The sequence below is a fragment of the Mesitornis unicolor genome, unplaced genomic scaffold (assembly GCF_000695765.1).
Source record: "Mesitornis unicolor isolate BGI_N332 unplaced genomic scaffold, ASM69576v1 scaffold4765, whole genome shotgun sequence".
In the NCBI taxonomy this organism is placed as follows: domain Eukaryota; kingdom Metazoa; phylum Chordata; class Aves; order Mesitornithiformes; family Mesitornithidae; genus Mesitornis; species Mesitornis unicolor.
The window spans coordinates 55,749-81,185 of NW_010184670.1; the positions used below are offsets into that span (position 1 = coordinate 55,749).

Genomic DNA, 25,437 nt, shown 5'->3' on the forward strand with positions numbered 1-25,437 from the left:
TGACCAAAATCAGTTTATAAATTGGTTCAGGTTTGGTGCTGAGCAAATCAGAAAGAACTTGGCCAAGTACCATTTAGCAGGTGGTTGTTTCCACAGCAGTTCCTTGAATCTGCTGCTTCTCATGTGACAATAATAAAAAAATGAATAAACAATTGTTTTCCTTAATGTTGAATATAAAATTCTGGAATGAATGCATGATTTATGTTAGTAGTGTGCCCTGGTACCTACCAGCAAATGCATCAGATGCCATGTCATAGTTGTACTTGTTTTTATTTCCAGATTATCTTTTTCCTTTTCTGTTAAAAAACTGAGGGGAAAAAATACGTTCACACCATTTTGCTGTCTAAAACAAACCATAACCGAATATCTAAGATTCTAGAAGAATGACACAAAACAAAGTTTTGAAAATCCTCATGAACTTTCCATTCACAGTAAACATTAGTAGTACTAGAATTTGATCTGAATCTACTTTTTGTCCATTCACCACAAGCCTCTCCTCTAGAGGTGCCTCCTACTGTCCTGTAACTAGAAGAGAGGAGGAATGTGCCCACACAAGTCCTCTTCACCACCACGTCAGTCTGTGACTGCTTCCTTCCCTACTGGTTGAAAGGCTTTACACAACATAATAGCAGTTAAAATTTATATATTCTTCATTGAAGAGTTTACCTTTGTATAAGGATTGCATGTAAACCACATCTCTTTTTTTTTCGTAATGTCAAGAGCTTTTTCATCAGTGCTGTTGATTTGTTTTTTTAGAAATCTGCTGACATGTGATGAAACTCACCTGACTGTTGATTTTTAATTAGATGCTGCTGCAAAGTTTTTTGAGGTTTTTTTAAAGGCAGTTGTACTTCCGTTGTGATAGTTATGAAAGATCAAATCTGGAAAAGCAGAACACACTGTACTTTTCATTGCAGAGATCTAGTTAGATTAAAGATGGAAGATGGTAGGTTTTAATAGCTGATCTTCAGTCTAACTTTGGTTTTCAACAGACTTCTGCCAGTGAAATGATAGAAGTTGACAACAGACCAGCATATACAGCAAATGCGAGAGTCCATCTGAATTACTCTTTATTTGTTATCGATATGATTCTGTAATGATGTAACCAAAAAGAGAAAAAATGTGTTAATATTATATAGCCTTAGAATTATTTTCTCTTTTCTTTTCTTATTCTTTCAAATTAAGGTTGATTTCATTAGATGAGGAGAGCCATACCAAGGAATCAAACTATTCAGGTATTTTAATTCCTGTTATCATAACTTCATAAGTGCTGTAATACATGGTTTTTTTCAGTTTTATTTATTTCATAGCTGTTCAGCCTCACCCAGCAAATCCCTACATATGCATAAAACTTAAGTCCAGGAAGATCTCTCTTACATGTTATATCCCACTGCATTTCATTCAATTACTCCAACTAGGTCAAATAGCTTGTTTTTCAAAGCAGAATTCTTACATTGAGCATGTCTTCAAGGAAAGGATCTACAGATTAGTAGGTTTTGAGACAAGGAAAGTATAACACTTAGCTTGCTAGTTTGTTCCAGTGATTAAACATGTACTCTGTTAAAAAAGTGATTAATTCAGTGGAACTTCTGCCCAAAGGCTAGGCAAAGTCATATTCAGATGCTGCCAATGACCTGATGGGTTGTTATTACCCAGTACCACAGCCAGGCTTTAATTGGTGGTGCACAGTTTAAGAATGGGCTGAGGGTGGTGAAGTGCTGGAAAAAGTTCATGGAGGCGCTGTGCCGTCTTCATCCCTGGAGATCTTCAAGACTTGACAGGACACGTCCCTGTGGAACCTGATGTAACTTCATAGCTGACTGTAGTCTGACAAGGAGCTTGGACAACCTGGCCCGCAGAGGTCCTTCCAGCCTAAATAATGCTGTGGCTTATAATATATCTTTTTCTACTAAATTAATGGAGAATCATTTTAATATGTGGTATTTTATCTTTCATGAAGATACTTGGAAGGTACTACATTAAAATCAGGACTCTTCTCAAACCTTCATTTCAAAAGGCTAAACATATTGATGTCTTGAAGACGTCTTCTCTACTCCTTAATTTTTGAAGTTTTTGTTTCCATTCCACTTTACAACATCGTTTTTAAAACGTGAAATATATAACTAGACAAGACATTTCTGATGTTGGTCTCTGCTGTCATGTTTCTAGAAGGTAAAAATCACATTCCTGTTTCTATATCCCAAAATGATTATCTCATTTTGCTGAAACATCACTTTAGAAGCTCATATTTGAATTTGTTGTTTATTGAGACTCAGTTCCTTTTGGTCACAGCTTTCCAGGACTCATTCTTCCTTTCTGCAGCATGGCTTATATTCCTTATTCCTAGAGATATAAATTATGCCTTAGTGGTGCTAAATTCTCCCAGCTCTGACTACAGAAACTGGCTGGCCTGAATGACCATCTCTAATAGTCTGTTAGTTTTTTGCACATTTTTTTCAAGAGTGATTTTGTGTTTACTGCCAGATGACTGCTAAAGCCATTGAATAGCGATGGATATAACACTAAACCTTGCAGATCTAAACTGGAAACACTTCTACTTTGCAATTATTTCACCTAACAACTGTTTTTTGACATCTGTTAGTTGTCATGTTCCTAATCCATTCAATATGTTCATTAGAGATATTATGCAGTGCTGACTTTTTGGCTGGAAGGCTATGCAGCGCAAAGTCAAGTTATTTCTAAAGAAATATCTTTACCAAAGAAAGCTCATAGTTTTATCAAAGAATGAAATTAATTGGGTTTTTTAACTAGGTCTGCTTTCCATAAGAACACCTTTTATTATAGGAGCATTTATTATGCTCATATGCTTTTGCTGAATCCCATACTGAACAGGATTCTGTTAATGTTTTGCGTAGGAGTAGGGGTGAGCTACTGACCAATAGTTACCTACAGTTACTTGAGTCACCCTGTTAATTATTTTTGTTGTTTGGGTGTTTTTTGTAATAATGACACAGTATGAGGACTTTTTCAGTGTTTTGAAGTTTCACCGATTTTGCAATTAATTCAAGCAGGTATCTCTTTGACAAGACATTTTTATATTCATGGAAAACAATATCTGACATTTTCTTAGCAGATGTTTTCTAGAATCTCAATTACTTATGGGCTGTAAAATGTTTCACCATCATCCATAATATAAATACCTTGTTCTGTCTCTTTCTCCATTGCCCCTAAAAGGAACTGAAGTATTTTGGAATACTTCTGCCTGCTCTGCTAAATTTTTCCATCGCAATACACTAGTGGGTCTGTGCCATTGCTAACATTTTTTTTTTCTTAAAGTACTCTGTATATACTGAAGTAATACAGACATTGCACCACTAGTGATGGAGCTGTGTTTCTTCTTAGGTTTCCTCAACAATTGCTACTTTATCACTTCCAATTTTTTATTATTTGCTCTACATTTTCCCTTAATATACTATGGGTGTTTTTAAGATTGGCTCCATCATGTTTACCACTGAACTAAGGCAAGCTTTCAGAAACAGTTGTACTTTCATTGGAGAATTGTGGCCATCTATAGCCCATCTTTAAAGAACTTCTCTTTCTGATTTTTTTTCTCTCTGCCAGTCAGTTTAGAGTTGGGTTTTTCCCCTTTAGCTTTGTGCATTGTCCTTTTATGGATGCATCATGTTGGCCTGTGTGTGTTTATGCCTCTCCTATCTATATATATCTATAGAGTGTAATCAGGTGTGATCATGGGTCCTTAAATGACAAGCTGATTCTAGGGCTGGTAGAACATTTCTGTCATTGTCCTAGTAAAGCCTTGTTAAAATAATAAGATTCAAACCTCAAGCTGTTCTGTTTCATTTAGTTCTGAGTACACCTTGAGGTTTCTTTTGAAAGGGTTTGGCATTCAATTTTTATTTCCCCGTAGAGAATTTGATTTCTCTTTTCCAGCCTCAAGTTTGAGGCAGATCTGCCTTCCAGTTCTGGCAATACTGTGACCAACCCCTTCATTTGCCTTTAGAGCTACAGACTTAGTTGTCTAGAAGCTAGATTTCCTCAACAGTTGATGGGAAGAGAAAGGCATGTCCAGCAGGTAACTCATCCCTCCTGTTTTGCTGCATTTCTTAGATGGGATTAATCACCTGAGGGAGGTGTCTTTCACTGATCAATGGAATCTAGGTGATTGTTTGGATTTCATGTCTAACCTAAGAAACTTGCTTAGAACTTAAGGCAATTACAGTTGGGGTGCAGTGGTTTTTTTCTGATAGCCTGTAACCCTCAGCTATATGTTTCCCCCTCTACTGGTCCTAGCCCATTGATTTCCCTGCAGGAGAGGAGGTGCTGTTACTTTTATCCTGACCTGGGGTTCCTTGAAGGAACATTCCCTCTCCCCATTCCCGAGGTTGGTGTCATGAGGAAGAACATGTTGTCAAGGAATGTGATTTAGGGAGCGATGAGATCCTTTTAGGAGTGATGAGAGGACAGAAGTGCTTTCTCCTGGCCTGTGTAAATACAAACTTCTAAAAGAAGTGTCTCTGCTTCTGAAGGACAAGTGCAAGAATCAGTTGCCTCAGGTGGGTGCACTCAGCCTGGAGACGGGCTAGTGTGGCAGATGGTGATTCAAAGGAAGATTCCCCCCAATACACATACATCCCAAGGTTAATATTTGCCTCATTTCTTAGAAATGCTTATATCTTGGGTCTTTCATCTGTTGTGGCCAGGTTAATTTTAAACATGAATACCTACAACCATTGCATGTTGATCATACAGTGACATTGTTTATAAGTGTGGTCATCTGCCAAGTGCAATTTGACATGTTTATGGATCTTGATTACAGCTGATGATGGCAAGGATATCATACCCTCGTTACAAGGAAATTGTAACCACAAGGAGAACTCAGGTGAAGAGACTTAAGAAAACAGTCTTTAGATGTGTACATACTGATTGTCAGTGTACTGCAGATCTTCCTTTGTTGCGCTTTTTTAATTTTATTTTTTCTTTTCTTTTTTTCTTTTTTTTTTTTTTTTTGCTTTTAGGTGCCATAGATGACTTATTAGACCTGCAACCTGAAGAAAATGGTATGAAACATTTGTGTATGTCTGTTTAATCTGCTTTTCAGTTACAAGCACTAAGTATAATTTTAATCTTGGGTGTTAATTGTTTTTATAATTTTCTGAATTAAATTATTCAGGTGCCGTATTTAAACAGTGTTAAAGGAAACTCAACTTCATACATGCAGTGGCACTGTTCATGATGTTATATAAAGTAAGCCTTACTGGGGATAAAACACACTGTGACAGGTGGTTCAAGGTTAGGTCTACTAAACTATATTGCATTTGCCCCCCTGAAGTAGGTTCCACTGTAAACCTTACCCTGCCTAAAACATTTCACAAACTTTTTGTCCTTTAGTTGCTGTATCACAATTCTTGGCAATATGCTAATAACCGCAAGATTTTATATCAGAAATTTATGTATCAGAAATTAATTATTTAGTCCTCTTAAAAAAATAAAAGACCTAGTGACTTCCTTCAGCCTGATAGTTAAATCTGCTGTGCTGTTCTCATACACAAATGAGAAAGCACTCTTTCATTTCAGGCTCTACTCCTTATGCTTTTGTTAGATCAGTGGCAGGTCAAGGTGCTGTTTCTTTCTAAAGGGTACTGTTTTACCATGTAACATATGAAAGATCAAGCCAAAAGTTTTATTTTGAGTTTTCATCTGCAGTAAGAGTTTTGCACACAGTTTATCATTTGCTCTTCACTCATTTCTGAAGAATGAGTAAAAAAAACCCTCTGCAACAACAAAAACAACTGTGGCACCTCAAAAAGCTAGTAAAGCAGCAGAGAAAAAAAATCCCTTTGTGTGGTTTACTCAGGCTGAGAGTGTAATTTGGGGTGTTTAAGGCAGTGCTTTCATGGTGAGTAAGGCAGAGCATTTACAAACACCTTGACTTTAGATTTGCCCCAGGCAGTCACTTGCACTGTGGGGAAATTGCCTGTGTGGGGAATCACCCATGAAGGCAGAAGCAGGGAAAGTTCCTCAGCTGCCTGTGCAGAAGCAGCCCTAATCTGTGGATAAATGAGGTGGTGATGACTTGTTTTCTGTGGTTAATAAAAAAGGTCAGTGCATGTCTGATAGTGGCCTTTTTTCTTCTGGTTTTCACCTTACTTAGTTCCGTTTCTTGTTGGACCTTTGTAGTGGAGGTACAGATAATACATACAGTTGTTTGTCATCCAAGTTTAGCTATGTGAGTTAGAAGGCTATTTTTGTTTCCTTTTGTTAAATAGTTAAATCAATATGAAAACAGTTGTGGGGTGGCTACATCAGATAAGGATTATTATGTTAATATTACGGTATCAGCCATTCACCCTAACTTTACACACCAGATAGCTTTAGACTAATGAATATTCTATTATTTTTAGTGCAGCAGTATAGTTAGAAGTACACTTTTGTGTGTGTTTCAGAAGGAAGTCTTTATCCTGTGTTTCTGATCATGTATCATTGTAAATATTTTTAGTTCGTCTTTGCATTTATTTTTTTTAAATACCAGCTAAACAAGGCAAAGGAATATGAGCATTGCTAGAAGCTTGTTCAAACAACTACAAAAAAGAGTATAGTGACATTGTTTTCATTGTTTTTTCAGTGTTTTATTGGGATTTGGGGTTGTTTTTTCATGGACATTTATAAGGTTGGGGGCAGCATGTGCAGACAAAAAACTGATTTTGACTGTGAAAATGGCAGTGAAAGCAAAGAAACAGAAAAATAAGTAATAGAATATTTATGGATGAGGTGAGAAAGTCCGTATCATTCTAGTAATCTAGCAGAGATGCCGCATGAGTAATATCTTGATAAGCAAGACTGGTTTCAAGACAACCTTTATTGCAAACAAGGGTAGAACCTACTGCTGCTTACTGAGCATAAGCACCACCCTGTCCTCCTCTGCCCCGGGTGTGTTGTCCTTGCAGAAAGATCAGAAAGGCTGCTGAGACAAGAAATGTGTCACTTCTCTGATGTTGGGTGATCGTATGCACTATAGCAAGACCCAACTGCTCTTTAGATGTAAAGCTATGTGTTATACTTTCTCCCCCAGTAAAAATGGGACTACTGCAGTGGGGTACCGAGATGAAGCAGAGCTTTGGTCTGAGCTGTGTTACTGCAAAGCCTTTGTTCCATTATAGTAAATGTCATTTGTAGTTAGGTACCGCGTTGGCGGTGTGCCTTAGCAGAGCTGTTACTAATGATGCTCTCTTTGCATCTCCCCCTGTAAGCCTTCCAAGTTCTTGAGGGGGCCTCCTGAAAGCAACTTTGAGATGTTGATGCCCCACAGAGATCAGAGTTCTTAAGTGCCTTTGAAATATAGCAAGTGTCTTTCCCCTATGGAAGGATTTACCCTTTTGCCTTACCTGCTGAATAACTAGGGACTTGAGAGAATTGTAGATGCTTGGACAACCATAACAAATTTTGCTGTTCGTCTGGAGATGTGAAAGCAGCCTGAAAATTCATGAGAACAAATTGTTTTCTATGGCATTTTAGTTATAGTCTAATGGGAACATCAGGAGAATTGTCTTGTTTGTGATGTTTCTATTTCTAATTTTTGTGCTCTGTCAGGGAGTTCAGAGGTATATAAAAATGTGAATTAGAAAGGAGCTGAATCTCAGAGCTGGCTTCAGTAATGAATAAAATCCTTATATTATGTGTTGTTTTATTTGTTTCTTAGTGCATGTTGAGTCATCAGCCTATTCTGAAACACAGTCTTGTGCTTCTTTTCCTCTTCTGACTCAGCTTCAGCCATTTCATTGTAAATTATTACAGCTATTAAAAGGAACTTGCCTGAGAAGGCTGTTGCATTTCAATAAAATAGCCTGTTGCAACTACTCTCCTACCATCAATCTCATCCCAATACAAAAGGGTTAAAAACATCTTTGCAAGTTGTATGCAACTCGCAGAGCTCAGCTGATATTAGACCATGTAATGATTGTGGTGCGGTGTTTAATGGATTTTTCAGCATACTTATGGTTTTTAATGAGAAATGAGTCTTAACAGCAGTGAGGTTATCTCAGACAACCGAGGAATTATTTGTTGTATAAGCTACAAGCCCATATGTCCAAGGGGATTGGATCTAAAAGAGAAAACAACAAATATTGACACAAAAATACTCCATCTCACTTAACATACAAAATGTAGATTGGGAGTTTTAAAAATAATTTTCTTTATCTAAAAATTATTTATCTTGACTCTCTTGTTCTGAGACAGCTTCAAAGGATCAGTTTGTGAGGTCCTTGGAGTCAGAACCTGGTGATAAGGATGACATGGTATTACTGAATGAGATCCTCAACGCTTCCTCCCTGGACGAGGGGGAGTTCAGCAAGGAGTGGACAGCTGTTTTTGGACAGGTTGCACTTGGTGATCTCACCATGAACTCTTCTGCTGGAGATGTGGAGAGCACTTCATCATCTGTGGCACCAACGCCATCAGGCTACTTGCCCTCACAGCTGTTAGACCAAAACATGAATGACTTGCAGTCGTCTTTACACGGTGAGAGCTCATCTTGTTTTGTCAGCATTTTGGGTTTGGTTTTAGGGTTTAGAGTATGGCTTTCTGCTATGTAGAAGTGTGGTGACTGCTTATGTTGTGCCATAGCTGCAGAAACCCTGAAGTTATAGCAGAGTGTGGCCTGGAGAAAAACATGTGAGTAGCATATTTATTTTTCTAGCCCTACTAATTCAGGTTTGTGAATGAAGTACTTTAAAACCTAAAGGTAAAATTGCTCTCTTGAATATTTTCACTGAGCTTCCTGAAATGTTCTGTAGGTCTTTGAGACGTCTTCTTTTTGCTGTAACAGAAAATCTGTTTGAGTGGGTTTTAATGTTTAAATCACAACTGCCGTCTCTGCTAAGGGGCCATAGAACCAAAAATTATTACTCTCTTTTGTCTGGGATTACTATTTTTAAACAACTTAGTGAAAATCAATTGCATTCATTAATTTTCTTCTCTTTTTTTTCAATACATTCCATACTGCTGTGTATAGAGAGATGGGTAAGTTAGGGGTGGGTTGTCTAATTCTAGCAACCATATAGGTGGATTCCTCCTGTAGGCTGGTTATTTACTGATGCAACTCTTTCATTCTGCTTTCTTCTATGCAGTTCATTTTCTTGGGTTTTCTAAGCTGCTACTGGGCAGGAGAGGAAAAGAAAGAGAGGAACTAGAACTGAAATTTCCTGCTGCTGCTTTGGCTTTGAGGAAGGCAGGTGGTGATAACCAGACAACAGCTGGTTACCTTTTTTTGGTTACCTTTGTCCTCCCCACAGTCCAGCTAGATTTCTCCCAGGGCATTGCAAGCTGGAGGAGGAGCTTGCCTTTTTGGGTTCTGTCCCAAGTCAGTGAAATCTCATTTGGGGACAAGTGATGTAGCAAAGACTAGCAGACTGATTCCATCCTGAAGATTGCATCTTGGAACCTATGCAATTGCTACAATCATTCGTAATGTAAAATGACCTGTGACATTTTGGCAAGAATAAGAAAGTAAAATTTATCTTGTAATTAATACAGTTACCGCCACGCCTAAAACAAGGTATTTTGGTTCACTGACTTCAACACTTAGATGGAAATTGAGGGAGTGACATTTGCAATGATGTGCAGTTTTAGATGTATTTTTATGATGAGGTACATGCATATATGAGTATGATTGGTAGAGTGAAGAGGGACTGGAAGAGCTTAGCATTTGACCTCATAAAATATGAGCTAAAAAAACCATGAGATTTAGCCATTCCATCATCAAATTAAACAGTTTATGACCAGAAGTAGACATGGTAATTATTGAAAAGGAAAAAAGGAGCAGTGAAAAACACCTTTCTTGATACAGAGAAATAAACAGATTTTAAGCAACTTACTGAAAATAGCAACAGAAATATTATGGCATTGATAATTTTTCCAAAGTTTTTACATATTTTTAAATGTAGACATGGTTTTGAAGGAAAAATATTTTTGAGGTGTAAATGGCAAACAGGGCCTCCTTTCTGAGGTTATTTTTATCCTTCTCATTTGCACAAGACACTGGCGTTGGCTGTGTGTTAGCACTTCAAAATCAGAACTCAGAGTTGCATTCAAGGAACGCTAGAAATGGAAAATCTGTTCCAGTCAACATGGTATCCCAAAATCTTAAATCTTTTAAATAAGAAAAAGTATAAACATGCATTGGAAGAATAAAATACGTTGGTGTTTTCAAATGGATGTCAAAGCTTTTGGGGGAAGATCATGGTAATTGATTTACTGGCATTTGAAAAGTCAGACCTAATCAGCTGAATGATTCTATCTGATAATCAGCATGTTTCCAGCTGATTGTAGTTGCCAAGTAGAATGCATTCTTTAACTTTTATGGACTATTTTTCTTTTTAAGTCTTTTGTTTCTTATTTTTTAACAAAAGGTGAAATTCTGTCCATTTTATATCTTGTGAAGTCTCAACTTTAATCTTGAACTGCATTTTGTTTCACAGCACTTCTTTCATGATTTGACCTTGCCAATAAATTTGGAAACACAGATTTTAAAAAAAAAAAAACAACGAAATACTAACTACAGTATAAACATATATAAACATACAAGTTGAAAATGTTAGAATATATGAATTATGGATATTTTTGCTGAGGATTTATGATATGTATCCTACACGTTTTTTTCCCTAGTTGGTAGGATTGCTTAATAATTATTCAGTGTGAGGTGCTACACTGGAGCCTCGATATTGCATACTTCCTGTGTGAATTTGGCCTTAAGACCATAAAGATTCTTAAAACTCACATGCTTAACTTTAAGCACATTAACTTTTCTATTAACTTCAGTGGGATTACTTACTTATTTTATGTTAAGCACACTCATAAATCTTTGGGGCTTTGTTTTCTCTCTGCCTCAGATCTTAATCTGTAAAACAGGCACAATGCTATGCAGGTTATAAACTGTTACGGTCAGGAATTCCCAGCTCGGAGTTTTCTCTGGCTGTATTTATAGGCAATATCTAACACAATGGGACTTTGAATTGCTATAGGAGTACCAGGTCCTGTTTTAAAATACATATAAACATGTATATATATGTTAGAAACAAAACATGCTCCCAGCAGATCTTTTAGATTCCCCTTCAGATATGGTACTTTGGTTGCCTTTATACTTTTTCACAGAGAGCATTGGCTTTCTCTTTTGTGACATTTATGGCCTCATTTACTTATTTATTCATACCACTAAGGGCTCCTCTTTATCTTACCTATATGTGCGCATATTCTAGTTGGTAAGAAAGTGTGCAGCCCACCATTTCTCTTTCTAAATTTAGTTGTGGTAACGTTTGTGAAGATGCTAGCTGAAAAGTAAGCTGTTTGATTTCCTTGCTGTCTCGGCGATAATCTTTTGTCTAGTCACAATGAACAGACAAACCAGAACAGGCTTAGGGCTAGCAGCTCCTTTCAAATTGGTTGGCTGCAGTTTGCTGCCGAAAGGCAAAGTTGTTCTCTGTAGCTCACTGTGAGTGGACACTAAAACCATAATTCATGAAAGAAAGTATTTAATAAGAATTCTGTGTCAGGCTTTCCCAGTACCTTTGTAGATGCATAAGTTCATTACAAAATCATCACACATTTTCTGGAGCACCTTTGGTTGGATGTTTTTGTTTTCTAAGTGTTACTTGAGCTACCTGCGTTTTAATGAACAGAGAACAAGCCCACAGCATCTCTCACAGAGGTGCTGGTTTCCAAGCCTTAGTCCAGGGACACAAAAGCAGGGCTCTAAAGGAGTGAACCGGCCTGCAGTGTCTCACTCTGTGGTCTGCCAGTCACATCGGTGTAAGTGAACATCAGTGAGGTCTCAAGGAGCCAATTCCTGATCTCACTGAAGCCAGTGGGACTGGAAGCACAGGAAGTTTCTGGGTGCCACTCCCATTTATTTCTATGAGATGAGGATTTGGCCCTGTTTGCTTAAGCTGCTCGATTTATCCGTTTCCATCCACTAACATATTAAAACACTTTCTCACAGTATGTCTCCAAACAGACGAAAGCATTATGGTTTTCTGTAGTTGTGTGTAATGTCCTCTGCCACTCTTCTGTTTTGTAACACAAGCAGAGAAAATGCCTGGAAATGTATGTCATTCTGAAGTGTTAGTGACATACTTTTTATTATTTATGAATCAAATTCGCTTATTTGAAAGATTAAACTCTAAAATCTCATTTTCAGGGGGCACAGGCTAGCTCATAAACTTTTATCTTCTTTGCCTAGAACAAATATATGTGAGCCCTCTGCATCCAGATTTTGAAGTTTTTGGTTTGTTTCCTTAGAGATAGAGAGGATGTTTGTGGCTTTAAATTTCCTTTCTAATTCATGTGATTTTACAGAAACACTCTTCTTGCCTCCTTTTAAGAACACAGCTTGGGGTTCAGACCTTTTATAGTCAAGGTAAGATCAGAGAGTGATGAGAATAATCTATTAGGCAGAGGAAGGGCTTATGTGGTTTGTGTGTCCATTACAGTAACTGTCTGGCTACCAGTACCTGACAAGGGTCTGAAAGGAGGAGAAAGTAAGGGAAGGAAGAACAGAGAGTAGAAGAGAAGATGAGAGCATGAACGTGTAGAGAAAAGAGACTGAATAAGGAAATGCTGGCTGTGTGCACAGATTAATGTCCTGTTTGTGATACCGCAGAATAAGATGTACAAGATCCATGAGATGGATGGATAATTGATCAGGCCACACTTAAAGGGAGTACTATTAAAATAGGAAATACAACCTCCAGTCCTCTAAATGTGGTAAAGCATAAGAATTTAAATAACTTAAGTCAGGGACAAAAATGCTCCATTTTTTTGCTAGTATGTTTCCATGGTACACCACCCATCGTTCATTTTGCCAGCCTGGCTTATCTGGCCTCATTAACTGTATTTATGATGATTCTTTTGAGGCTATGGAATATACATGTAAGAACAAAAAAATGTCAATAACCAGTTTTACTTTTTCCTGCGTTACGCTCTCCCTGCTGAGAAGATCCTCAGCAATGAAGAACAAAAATATCCTCCATTAAAACCTAGTTTTAGGTGAAGTTGAAGTGGTGCATCTTGAATTTAATTATTCAAAGTGTTTTGCAAGGTATATTTTTTCAGAATAATTTCAAAATTAATTTTAAAAATCTAGGATCTCTAAATACATTTTTTTTCTGGAACAGCTGATGAAATGGAAGTGTTTGAAAGTGTTAAAGAAAGATGGAAAAATGTTTAGTATGTGTGATATTTTTGCACAAACGTGATACTCTCTTCTCTACAGCTCTGCTTGACTCGATTACTGTACTGGCCGTTCTGTGAACAAGCACTAACTGTGATTGAATCAAAGAAACAAGAAAAAAATCTTTTTTTTTTTTTTTTTTTTTTTGAATCTTAAAGGTCTGAAAAGGGTACAGTTGCCTGAGTCTGGAGATGATGAAACTGATTCACAAATATTCTCTTCTCAAGGATGTTGCTTGTCTGCAGCATCTGACTGCTGATTTCTTGTGTACAAGGAAAGATACAAGCGGCCATAACCATAAATACAATGTTCTGCTCCATCATCTGTTGTGAGCATTGTGCTGCCAGGCAGTGGGATGAGAGAGTTAATGAAGAAATTTTTCATGCTAATGCTGCTGTATTATTGAATTGCAGGATGGGCAGCTAACAGTGTGAGCCAACCGTCTATACCACAGCCAGCACAGAAACCAAACAGCCCGAATGTGAATGCTAACAAGACGCCCATGAAAGGTGATAGTTGTGTGTTTTTTCAGTTACTTTGCTATTCCTTTTTAGCTGTGACTCGTATCTTTCCAGTCTTCTCAGTTACACTATCATAATAAAACCTATTTTTGTAGTAGTTAAATGTCAAGAATCATGTGCTTACTAATTAATTACTCTGTTTTAGCATTGAGTGTGTGTATGGTTAAGTTTTTGGTAGGTTTCAGTGCTACTAGTATGTCAAAAGAGTAATTTACTACTTAATGAGGGTACTGAAACTAGTTTCTTTTACTGCTTTAATTTTGAGTCACACAGAAGAGCATCAGCATGCACTTTGTCTAAGCTAAACAGTGTTTTGAATCTTTAGGAGGACATTGTGGCTAAAACCCAGGCTACTGATAAGGCAGAAAAGCCCTAATTGCAAATTTTGTTGATAGCATACATCATATCAGTAGTCATCTGTTTGAAACTTAATTCATTTCTTGCAACTGAGCCAAGAGTGCATAGTCCTGCCGCCTACTGAGACAAAGCCCCACTTATTTTGACTAGGGTTTTCTGGATAAGTGAACCAGAAATACATTGAACTCATATTGCCAGTTTGTAGCCTATTCTGTGAATTCACATTCAAACAGAAGCTACATCAAAGGTGTTCAGTGCAGAAGAAGAGCAATGTATATTCCTTCCCTTGTCTCGTGGGATTAAAAGGCTGATGCGTTTCAGCCCAGCAGAAAGAGAGGGTTAAGATGTTTTGGACTGTTTTGGAAATGAGTGGGATGCCACAGTTACACTGCCTTCACCAGAAAAAGGAACAGTCTTCAGCTACTTTAAAATCTGTGTTTGTGAAAGTGGCAGATATTCCAGCCTTGCAGACACCAAGATAAAAGTCATGCCAGGCGGAGCCTATTTTCTCCATAAATTCCTTGTTTTGCAAAGAATACTTTCGTGCAACATTTTCTCTCTGAGAGACATTTTATTTCACTATCCATATAATACCTGTTAAGCCTGTGGTCACAAAAAACAAAGCAAGCGGTGATGTACCTTCTTTATAGCAGCCAAAGTCACCTCCTCTTTAACTTGAACATCTGCCCTTTTGGAATAAGAGAAGGTAGGGGACCTCTGTGGCATCTGTATGTCAATATAGACACATAGATGGAACAGTGCAGCTGCTCTTGAAATATATTCCTGGTTCATGTTTTTTTATATCCATCAAAAAAATATACCCTAATACTAGAAGCTGTAGTTCGGACTGGCTGTCAAATGTACCTCCCCTCTCTCCAGCCAATACTTCCCCATTAAGACTTCAGTCCAGTAATGACCTTCTGTGGTCATATACAAGGGGGACAGACCAGTCACATGAACTGGATTTAGGCAGAGGAATTCAGTCTTTTAAGAGGAGTTTAAAGTAAAATTTGCCTTTTCTTTCCTTTTACTTTTTTTGCAGGCATGCAGGTGCACACACAAATAAAATACCTTTCATGAAACAAAACAGATTTGCTCTAGACAGAGCAAGATTGTTTCTATTTTTAATTAAACTATTCCTGTACTTATCATAGCAGCAGCCATATAAAATGCACAGGCAGACAGATTAAAAACATTCACTCTTAAAGTTCCATATTCTGTTAAAGGCAGTGTTTTTAAATGCCATCACTCATTCAGATTTCCTTGTCAGAAGTGCCCTTAGTAATAAATTAAACAATAGCATGGCATTTGTTTGACCTCAGTCAAACATTCAGTCAATTTTGTTTTAAAATAGTTGACAAGTCTGTACTTTTCTTTTTTCTTTTTTTTTTTTTTTCCAGAACCTACAAAGAATCCTAAAGACTTGACTGCCTGGTTCAGTCTCTTTGCTGACCTTGACCCATTATCCAATCCTGATGCTGTTGGGAAAACTGATAAAGAACACGAATTGCTGAATGCATGAGTCAACTGCCAGCGGTAACTCACATTCTTCCATTCATCAACACTATTTTGGGGTTTAAAAAAAAAATAAAAGCCAACCTAAATGAAAATTAGTATGCTGTTGTGAAACTATAAAGTGTGTGCCATGATAATAAAATTAAAGGGAGCGAATCCCCTTTTATATAGGTACAGTTATTTGCTCTTGTTTTGTATAAAGAGTTCGCATTTATTTTCTACGTGGATTTACGAAAATGAGGTTAAAATTTAGGGCAGATTTCTTTCCAAATTAGATTATCTGCTGAAACACTGTCACTGTCTTTGCCTGAGGTGATGCGGAGCCAACACTGGAGTGAAATACAAATTGCAAACCTATTTTTTTATAATGTTTCTTGGGTAAATAAAAAAAAAATGTAAGCGAGGAGGCTGCATGAGTCAAACTTCTATCATGTATATAATACATATATTACTGCTATGGTAAGATGTCAACTACATTCGTTTTGTTAGTACTCACAGTGGAAAAACCTGTGCTGGGGCTAGTTATTGAAGAAATACATTTGAGTCTGTGCAGCCATGGAAATTGTGCCCTTTCTGATTTAACTTATTAGACAAACTGCACTACACGAACAGAAGTCATGCCCAGCAGGCTTCTTTTCTGAGGTTTTTCTCCATTCCACCAACAGAATTTGCACCTGTTTTCAGAATTTTCTTGCAACTGATGCTTTACCATGCCTTCAAAACATGCATATTTCTGTTTGGAGTATTTTTCATCCAGTTTCTTTCTGAAGCATGTGTTATTTTGAGCTTGTTGTGACATTAACTCTTTAATAAAATGATTTTGACAAAAAAGACCTTTTATTCCCACTGGAATGCTGGTGTACTGTTGAATTGGTACATAACAAATATCTGAAGATAAAACATATGACCAGTTTTTAGACGTATCTAATAATTCATGCTGTTTCTGAATGGTAATCCAGTAGGAAGGTAAGAAAATTTGAGCTCACTTGATGTTTCTTTGCCTCCTTGCTCTCCTTTTACAGCAAGGGAAGGGAAAAAAGGGTGTGTTAGTAGCCACTTAGGATCACAAATTCTATGCGCTGTATAGGACCTGCTTTGCAATTTATTGTATTTGGCCTTTTTAATTCAGTTTATTTTCCTTTTACATGGGTGCAACTCTTCACTACCAGTTAACTGTGCACTCAGTTACTTAATTCTTTCCTCATGGTCTATTAGATAACTAAGTCCCAGCACTGGAAACCTGAAAATAGCTATATAAATATGGAAGTTAACTGAATGGACCTGTTGCTTCTCAAATGCAGCAGAATATCATTCAATGGCTGCACTGAGCACCATTAATATGCATTTGATACCTCTTAGCTAAAAAGCTCCTTTCTAGCAGTAGATTGGGGCCGGGGTGGAGAGTGGACTGACTGGAGTTTGTCTGGCTGAACCCTCAGCAAATTTTAAATACCTTTGCCCAAAACTGAAGTGTTCAAAATCCCACCCCTTAGCCTGGAAGCGTCACAGTACTTCACTTTTGGCCAGAGTTCTTCAGATGTTTAGCAGCGTATTTTCACATATAATGGGAAAGGACGGTATGGTCTTCTCTTTGCGCAGTACCCAGCCCACCCAGGTCACCAGTACAGAGGCTGGTACTTAAGACAGGGAAGCTGATGGAGCCATGGGTGCCTTACTGTTTCTAAAGATAAAACGTGATTCCTTCCGTGGTATTTCCTACTGTTTGGTACTGGCAGCTCCTTGCTCAATAAGTGGTCTTTTCTGAGATGTGTAACTTTCTTGAGCATTATGGGTAGCCTGAACTCCTGACTTTGGGCTGCAGCCTTTGGCAGTAAATAAGGCATCTACAAAGTGGGTTAACTGCGAACTGCCTAAGGTTTATGCTGGGGGGCACTTACATGTATGAGTGCAAGTTTGCACTCATAACACAGAGTGTTTTCCCCAAATCCTTCTCTTCTCAGACTGTAATTATCTGCAATGCCAAAAAATGTTAGGAGCTCAAGGGATAGACAGGCTTCTGGCATCTTGGTTACCACTGAAATCATTAAACAGATTCTTGCAACTTCAAGCAAGTCTGCAATTGCTAAATTTGCTCTGGATTCCCTTTGTCTCTGTAGTTGCTAAAACACTTGTGGATGAATCCACTCTAGCATTTTTAGTAAACTGATACTTTTTGTAAAGTAAACTAACTAACTAAAGCAGTTAGGATAAAAGGCAAGAGGAGGCCATAGTGACTTCAAAACAGCTGTACTTTAAGATTCAGAAAAATGTTTGTTTGGTTTTTTAGGTCACAGGTTCTAGACTTTCAGGATTTACAAAAAAGTCTCCTGTCTTGATTGGCACAATTAAGGGCATTGCATAAGTTCAGCGAAAGATGTCCTGAATCCTTATAATGTTTTAAGGTAGAAAACCAGCTGAATGATTGTCCCTTTTTACACAAGAGAAACCACAGCTGCAGGGCTTCTCCCCACACCCCAGACTGCACTATCATTTAGTTCATATTATGCATTAATTTCTTGTAATATGTAATTTTTGAAATTAGCAGCAGCTTTAAGTTCTTAGTCTTTAGCCTATGCATTTTTTTCCACATTTTCAAATGAAAAAAGAGCCAGAGGTATTTAAAATAGAATTAATTTTGCTTAAAGAAAAGCAATTGAAATCTCTGTGTACAATGCATTATTATCATGAGCATTTATTGAAGTTGAAAACTAGAGCAAGAAAATCCTGCAAATAGGGATCTTTCAGGCAAAAATTTAATTATAGAGTTACAAACAATACTTTCCTACTACTAATGAAGTGTATGGCATGCACTTCCCAGCAGCCTGGGCTGCAGAGTAACTCCAAGCCCCAGCGCCATTGTGAGAGGCTTTTCTGTGATGTGCACAAAGACACAGCAGTAGTCGGGACAACAGGGAAGTTCATCATCTTGGTAAAATTAGAGAATGATTGTTCTACACACATAATGCTCATCTTGATTTAATATGTTTCATTCCAGTTGCATATTCTGGTTTAGTAGTGAATTGTTTTAAAATAAAAACAGCTGCAGAACCCCTATGGCAGATGAAGACAGTGGTAATTGATTAACTGTCTTTATTAGGAAGTTTATTGAAGTTGATGTAATTGATTTTGGTCAGTTGAGGTTTCTACAAATCTAAAAACAGCTGCTTCAGGGGAACTGGAGTGTGCACCTTGGGAATTGAACAGCTCATGGAGAAAACTAACAACTTTTTCAAGTTATTTTTTCTATCCTTAAAGTGATCAGAATTTAATTCCAATCTAGTAGAATATGACTTACCTTGTTCCCTTCTGCTGTTTTCATATCCAACATCACATGGGCATGACTTTGATATACTTTGAAGCAGGACCACTTGGCCACAAGCAGCCACCTGCCTTCTCCCAACAGCCCTTTTAAAATGGGTGCCCTTCAAACATTAACAGCTACACATGCAAGAAAAAAAATTTAAAAAAGGATGACCTAAGCAACAAGGTGGCTGTGAGTAGAGAAGCAGCACCATCAGCAGCTTTGCTCCAGCTGGGAATAGCAGGAGGCCTACAAGCCCTGACAGCTCCAGGATCTGAGCCTAGAAAGGCTCTGTAGAGCAGGAGGTTGACATGAGGACACAGCATCCAGGAGCTATGCATCATGCTGAGCTATCCCGGGGTCCCTGCCACTTCCATCTGCCGTCTACTATCATCACATCCCACTGCAGGTGCCAGGGGCTACTAGATGAGCACCACTGAGGAATGACTGGTGGTTGTACTGTCCATGCTTGCAGCTGAGAACATGTGGGGTGAAATAGCCCCAGGGCAAAAGCAGAAGAGCTGGAAGGTCTTTGTCTTCTCTGTGCAGTTCCCAAAGGCAACTCAGAGTAGCAGGAAGACACAGATGTGGTAAAGGTGCAGCTGCCAGTGCTGGGTCCCTCCCCACTTCTTTAAGCTCCCTTCCTCTTCTGCCCAGCATGCTGTTTCCATGCACTCGGTCCAGCACCCAGGGAGGCACTGGGATGGGCCAGCAAGGACAAGCTGGGCAGCACAGGGAAGTCCTGCCTTGCTGCAGGCTGGGGAGCTAGTGGCCATTCTCACTTACCTCATCAGCAAGGACGAGTTCCAGGAGTTGGACTTCTGCCACAGTAAGCCACTACCAGCCAGGAACCCAGTGTATTTCTAGGATTTTTTTTTAACACTACAGGTGTGTAAATGAGCCCTCACTGCAACTCAGGCACACTAGCTCATCTAGCAGTTCCTGTAACCCCCCCCCCCCAAAATTCCTGCTCCTTGTAAACGTCTTATTTTTAAACAAGCCACCATATGGGAAGGCAGGAAGCAGAGCAACAAGGAGGCTTGGCAACAGCCGAGCAGCAGAGGGTTTGCCTGAGCTGAGAAGCAGAAACACTGTGACAGTCTAGCACTGCATTGGCAAATGAGGTACAAAGGAGCTGCTTCCCACTGTTGGGGCTGCTGGCCTCGCTTGGCTGCGCTTAGTACACAGAGCCAGGCTTCGATGCTGCAGAGCAGGTGAGCCCACTACTGTGCGCGCACGCACGCACACACACACACACTCCTGTGACAGTAAATGGGTACCATGGCCAAACAAGCCCTGCAGGTTCAGTAAGTTTGGCCTTGGGCAACCATCCAGCCTCCAACTCAAAGGCACATTGGCTTTGCAGTCAATCAGACCATTACCCAGCTGTTCATTAACAGTGCTCTCCTAAGCATAAAATTGACTTTTCCCCTCCTTGACTAATTAGAAACCAGTATAACCTTCCCTTTAAGTCACACAAGGTTTTTGCCTGCACAGGAGCCCACCATGTTAGCCCTACTGGAGTGGGTCCAGAGGAGGGACACAGAGATGGTCTGAGGACTGGAGCACCTCTCCAACAAAGACAGGCTGAGAGAGCTGGGGTTATTCAGCCTGGAGAAGAGAAGGCTTCGGGGAGATCATATGTGGCTTTTCAATACATAAGGGAGGCCTGTAAGAAAAGCCGAGAGAGACCTTTTACCAGGGCCTGAAGAAAATGGCTAGGTTGGATATAAGGAAGAAAGTTTTCACAATGAAGATGGTGAGATCCTGAAACAGGTTGCCCAGGGAAGTTGCCGATGCCCCATCACTGGAAGTGTTCAAGGTCAGGTTGGATGAGGCTTTGAACAACCTGATCTAGTGAAAGACATCCATGGCAGAGGAAGTGGACTAGAAGACCTTTAAAGGTCCCTTCTGGCCCATTCTGTGAAGTCTATAATGAGGAGCCTGCTGTTTCCAGGGAGCAGTTTACAACTCCCATCCATGCCATCTGCTTTTAACCCTATTCTACCATAGCAAAAGCTTGATGTGCCCAACCTTGTAATTCATCCATAGTGGAAGAGTGTGAAGGTTTGGCTGCTTTCAAAAAATTACAAAATTTAAATTAAAAAAAGATAGAAGCGTGCTGTAGCTTGGAGGTGAAGGCCTGGCTCGTTCTACCTGCCAACTATTTATGCCGATTGCCACTGAAATGTTTATGGGGCAATGAATAGCAAAAAAAAAAAGGAGAGGGGGGAAAAAAAAGTAGGTATTTTAGAAGTGACTCCAGACCTACCTAAGCTGTTCAAGAAGTTACAGCCAGTCTTCTCTTTAAACAAGTCTTTCATGTAGCTCAGAAACCTACTCTGTCGGGTGTTTCTTTTATTTTGGACTTCCACAGCTATTATGGCAGTAGGAAGGGCCCTGAGACAGATGCTGGAAGCCATGTGCTTGCTTCATCAACAGGCTGGAAAGAGGAAAAAAAGAAATTTTAATAGTGCTACACAATTAAATCATTCACCCTGTCTCCATCTAGGTGGGTGGATAGCAGCTGGCTGCAGGAAACAAGCATGCTGAATGTAACAGGAGCAAGCTCTGACAAGGAAAAGACTCAGGCTCCTACTATTATTCCAAGTGCAATCCTCAGAATAAACCCTTGACACATAAAATACAGAAATTAAAACCATGGACCACTGAAGTAACTGCTTTGCTGTAACAGCTGCACATTTTCCTGGACCACTTAGGCAGTCTGTGTGGTCTTCCATGGTCACCTCTGCCTTGAGCTTGAGTACCAGGGTTTCAAAACACCAATGTCTGATAACAGCAAGCAACCCTCACTGTGGCAGGGTGATTGTTTGATTTGATTTTGGGAAGACAATGGAGATTCTGAAGAATGAGACAAGCCCTGGAGGGATTTTTCTGATCTGTGGTTCAGCTGGGTCTTGGGCTAATCTGACCTTTCTGCAAGGTTGTCCCTGGATTTGGTGGTAGCAGCCAGGGCTGCAAAGGAGCCAGAAGCACATGAGCAATTCAAGGCTTTTCCCCCCAAATGCCAGCCACAGAAGCCTGCCCAGGGCTGAGGTCCAGGAGCATCCCAAACCCATTTAAATGTGGGCTACTGCCCACGGTGTCCTAGCAGACTCTTTCCAACTGAAAGTGTCTGTAATGGCACTGATCTGGCTGAAAAATTGGTCAAAAAAACATAGGAAAGGAAAAAGTGCTCGAGGCAGCAGAGGTCACAGACACACAAACTTGCACAGGGGAGAGATCTTGGCAGCAACAGCAGCGCTATTAGAGCCATTGGGCAGAGCCTCTGCTTGTCACCAAACCACAGCCAAGCTCACCTGCAAGATACACACAACCATTACTGCTCTTCATGCAGAGAAATAATTATGAAGAGCTTTAATTAAACAAAATCTTCCTTTTCTCAACCCTTAACCCTCCCTCCCTCTTCTACATTGAGCACTTTGCAGCTTTTGCTTTCATTTTTAAGAGAAGTGATCTGTGTCTCCCTGGAGGCAGGAGAGGCCTTGGAGTTATCATTGCTGTGCTCCAAGGCTGGATAGACCTCAGAGGGCATGGGTCCATCTCACTGCTTGCAGTTTAAGCCATGGGAATGTTGCCGAAACGAAGTATAAAAGGAAACAAGATTTAAAAGCAAGCAGAGGCATTCAGGAGGAAAGGCTGCACTGACACTGCTTCAAGGGCCCTTGCTTTTGCCTTTCCTCACCCCACATTTTAACAGTCCATCCTGTTAGCAAACATTAGGTGCAATCAGAAAACACTAAAAAATCCATAATGGGTTATTTTCCTACTCAAGATCTGCAGCAGCAGATTGAACTGTCTGTCCTGGGGTGGTTTTTAATGAAAAGTACAGCTTGCCTGTGAGTGGTTTGGGCTCCCTCTCCGCTCCCCATAAACACGTGGAGTATATAATGGAGGGGCTTATTTGAGGTTGAGGTACGTAATGTTTTTTCTTTGATGGTTATTATCCAAGTGGAAAGAAAGCAATGCATTTCAAGATACAGGAAAATGCTTTTATGGCCTCAAAATAAGTCTCCCTGTTGTGTAGCATGACTGAAACAAATCAAGCTCTTTTCTGCAAGGAGGACTGCCAAAGTGAAACAAGTGCCTTTCCACAGGAAAGACTTAATCCAATATACACAGCATCAGCATCAACAAAATCTCTATCAAGGTGCTTAAGTTTCTGCACCAGGGCATATAAGAATAAAAACCACCTGACCCATGACAGCATCAAGCAGCTTGGGCCCGTCTTACAGTGACTCATGGGCTCATGATGGTTCCTGTGCCCAGCTTACTGCCAGATCCCCAAACACCACCGGGAAGCCACATAAACCCCTAGACATTCAGTTTCCCTCAATGCATTTTCACAGGCACCACAGGGCAGCTACACAAGAGACCTCAGGCTTCTGGGATGCCCCACACTGAAGTACTCACAGGATTCCCAAACAACCTTGGTTTTTTAGCCATCTAGTTTGATGTTCAGTCTAGTAGGTACGTTTTCTCACTGGATACAAAACCAAACCATGCTACAGTGCTGCAATCAACATCCTTTCAGTTAGGATGCCACCAGAGACAGATTGCAGGTGGCCTGGTTTGAAGAACAAATAACACTTGCCCAAGGTTATGCTCCTCTGCAGTATTAAGGCATTCACAGTCTTCCCAACCCTAAGAGCATACAGTACATACAAATTTGGAGATTACCCTCCAATTCAGGCACAGGTAGGGCCTAGGCTGCCTTTGCTTTTTTATTGCTGAGAAATGAGCTGTGAGGCTACATCTAAAACTTTTTTCAGCAACTGACACAGAAATACTGTTTTTCAGAGTGTTTTCAGGAGATACAAGGAATTAGAATCCATAGGAATCACAAAAGCAGTCAAGCATGTTTTCTCCTATTTCCTAAAAATATGATTTAGTTTCCAAAGGCAATACCTTTACTTTGTTATTTTTTCACAAGAACAAGTTCTTCCTTCCTCATGTCACATGCCCAAAGATACCCCCAATCTTCTGGACAGGGAGACTGTTACTCTCCAAGGAATGTCTGTATGGTAGAGATAGGGCAGGACTAGAAATCTTTACTCAAATAGAAATCAGAAAGGAGTAATTGCATCACCCAGCCTTTTGGCACCAAACCTTAACAGGGAGTCTCCTTTCTTTTAGCGTTCCCCTCCTTGGCAGAAGAAACTCCTTCCACAAAAATGTCAAGAGCTCTCACATCTCATCTGCTCCTGCAGTAGGAATTTAGACATTCAGAATTAGTTAACATGACTGTTATTCCTAGCAGTCTGGATTTAGGTAATGCTCTTTACTTAGAGCTTATTTGGAGAAGTAAAAGTTAAAACAAGGGTATGAGAAATAGACTACCATGGGTATTACTAAACATATATTGCCCTGAGCAACCCTATTTCTCAACCAACAGCTGTGCACATCACCGCAAAGCTCTTCACTATGCACATACACCAATTTTTTTTTTTTTTAAATGCAGAACTTATTTTTCCTACAGGCACAGTTATTAGTCTAATTGTGCTTCATTACATGCTGTCACCAATTCAAAGGGGAAAATAAAATTACACAACTTCTTCTTCTCCCAGGTTTCCAGCACCTCTGCATCCGAGCTTCCAGGCTACAGCTCAAGGCAGCCAATTTAACATCAGAACTTGTTACAACCCGAGATAAAATTTCAAGTTCTTCTTAAAAGAGGGGACATCTCTCCATCCAGCTTCACCTGATTGCTATTCTTTCTTCTTGTCAATTGAATTAGCAGTTTAATTTGCATGTTCACTCACCTCCAATGTGGTCTTTATTGAGGATATACCCTACCTTCGCAATTACAAGTTTCCCATCAGCCCCATTTGAGTGACACATTATTTCTGTGACCTACTGCACTTCAAAAAGATACCACCTACTCTCCGGTTTCTTGCCACTCTCCAAAATTACAATGTTACTGAGGAGGTGACAGGAATCAAAACTACTATAAAGCTACTCAACCACCTCTGCTTTATTGGAGACTTCAATTCATGTGTGGCACAAAACAAAAATTTCAGAAGCCAGAAATTATATAAGAGCTATGCCTGAAAGTTTAAAAAAAAGGTGTCAATTCCATAGTTAAAAGTGTTTTAGCACAGTACTTTTTTAGTGAGGCAAGAATGCTTAAGGTAGTTTAGAAACCTACCTCTTTAAAAGTCAGCTGAAATGTAAAAAGCCCAAAATAAAAACGAGTTATTAAGGCTTATAAAAACCACCTTCTTTGAGCACATCCTTTGTAAAATCATCATTTTAAACACACCAGTACTTGAAAAAAATCCACCTTTGCAATTTGGCCCAGTATCTTAGTGCTAAAATAAATCCATATTTCTTGTGTGAGTTTAACTAGTTTCATTTTCTTACTGCCTGAGTTTAGTACTCCATGTCTGTTAAATTTAAGTATCTCATTACTAAGTATTTCCTATGCAGGTATTTACTAACTGGAGTTAGGCCACTCCTCAACCATCAAATTAAACACGTGCTCCTACAAAACCTTGCTGTGTGTTTTTTCCAGTACCTCA

At 39.4% G+C, this 25,437-nt stretch overlaps 1 protein-coding gene across 1 annotated transcript in view; it reads left to right on the plus strand.

Annotated features, from left to right (window-relative positions):
• ICA1 (islet cell autoantigen 1, 69kDa) overlaps nucleotides 1–16,424 on the plus strand; it is a 58,937-nt gene extending 42,513 nt beyond the window's left edge. Inside the window, exons 9-13 of the mRNA XM_010184527.1 lie at nucleotides 1,186–1,235; nucleotides 4,998–5,039; nucleotides 8,215–8,496; nucleotides 13,615–13,710; nucleotides 15,480–16,424. Of these exons, the coding sequence (XP_010182829.1) occupies nucleotides 1,186–1,235; nucleotides 4,998–5,039; nucleotides 8,215–8,496; nucleotides 13,615–13,710; nucleotides 15,480–15,601 (592 nt within the window). The 3' untranslated portion in view covers nucleotides 15,602–16,424. The remainder of the gene's footprint in view (nucleotides 1–1,185; nucleotides 1,236–4,997; nucleotides 5,040–8,214; nucleotides 8,497–13,614; nucleotides 13,711–15,479) is intronic.
• The last annotated feature ends 9,013 nt before the right edge of the window (nucleotides 16,425–25,437 follow it).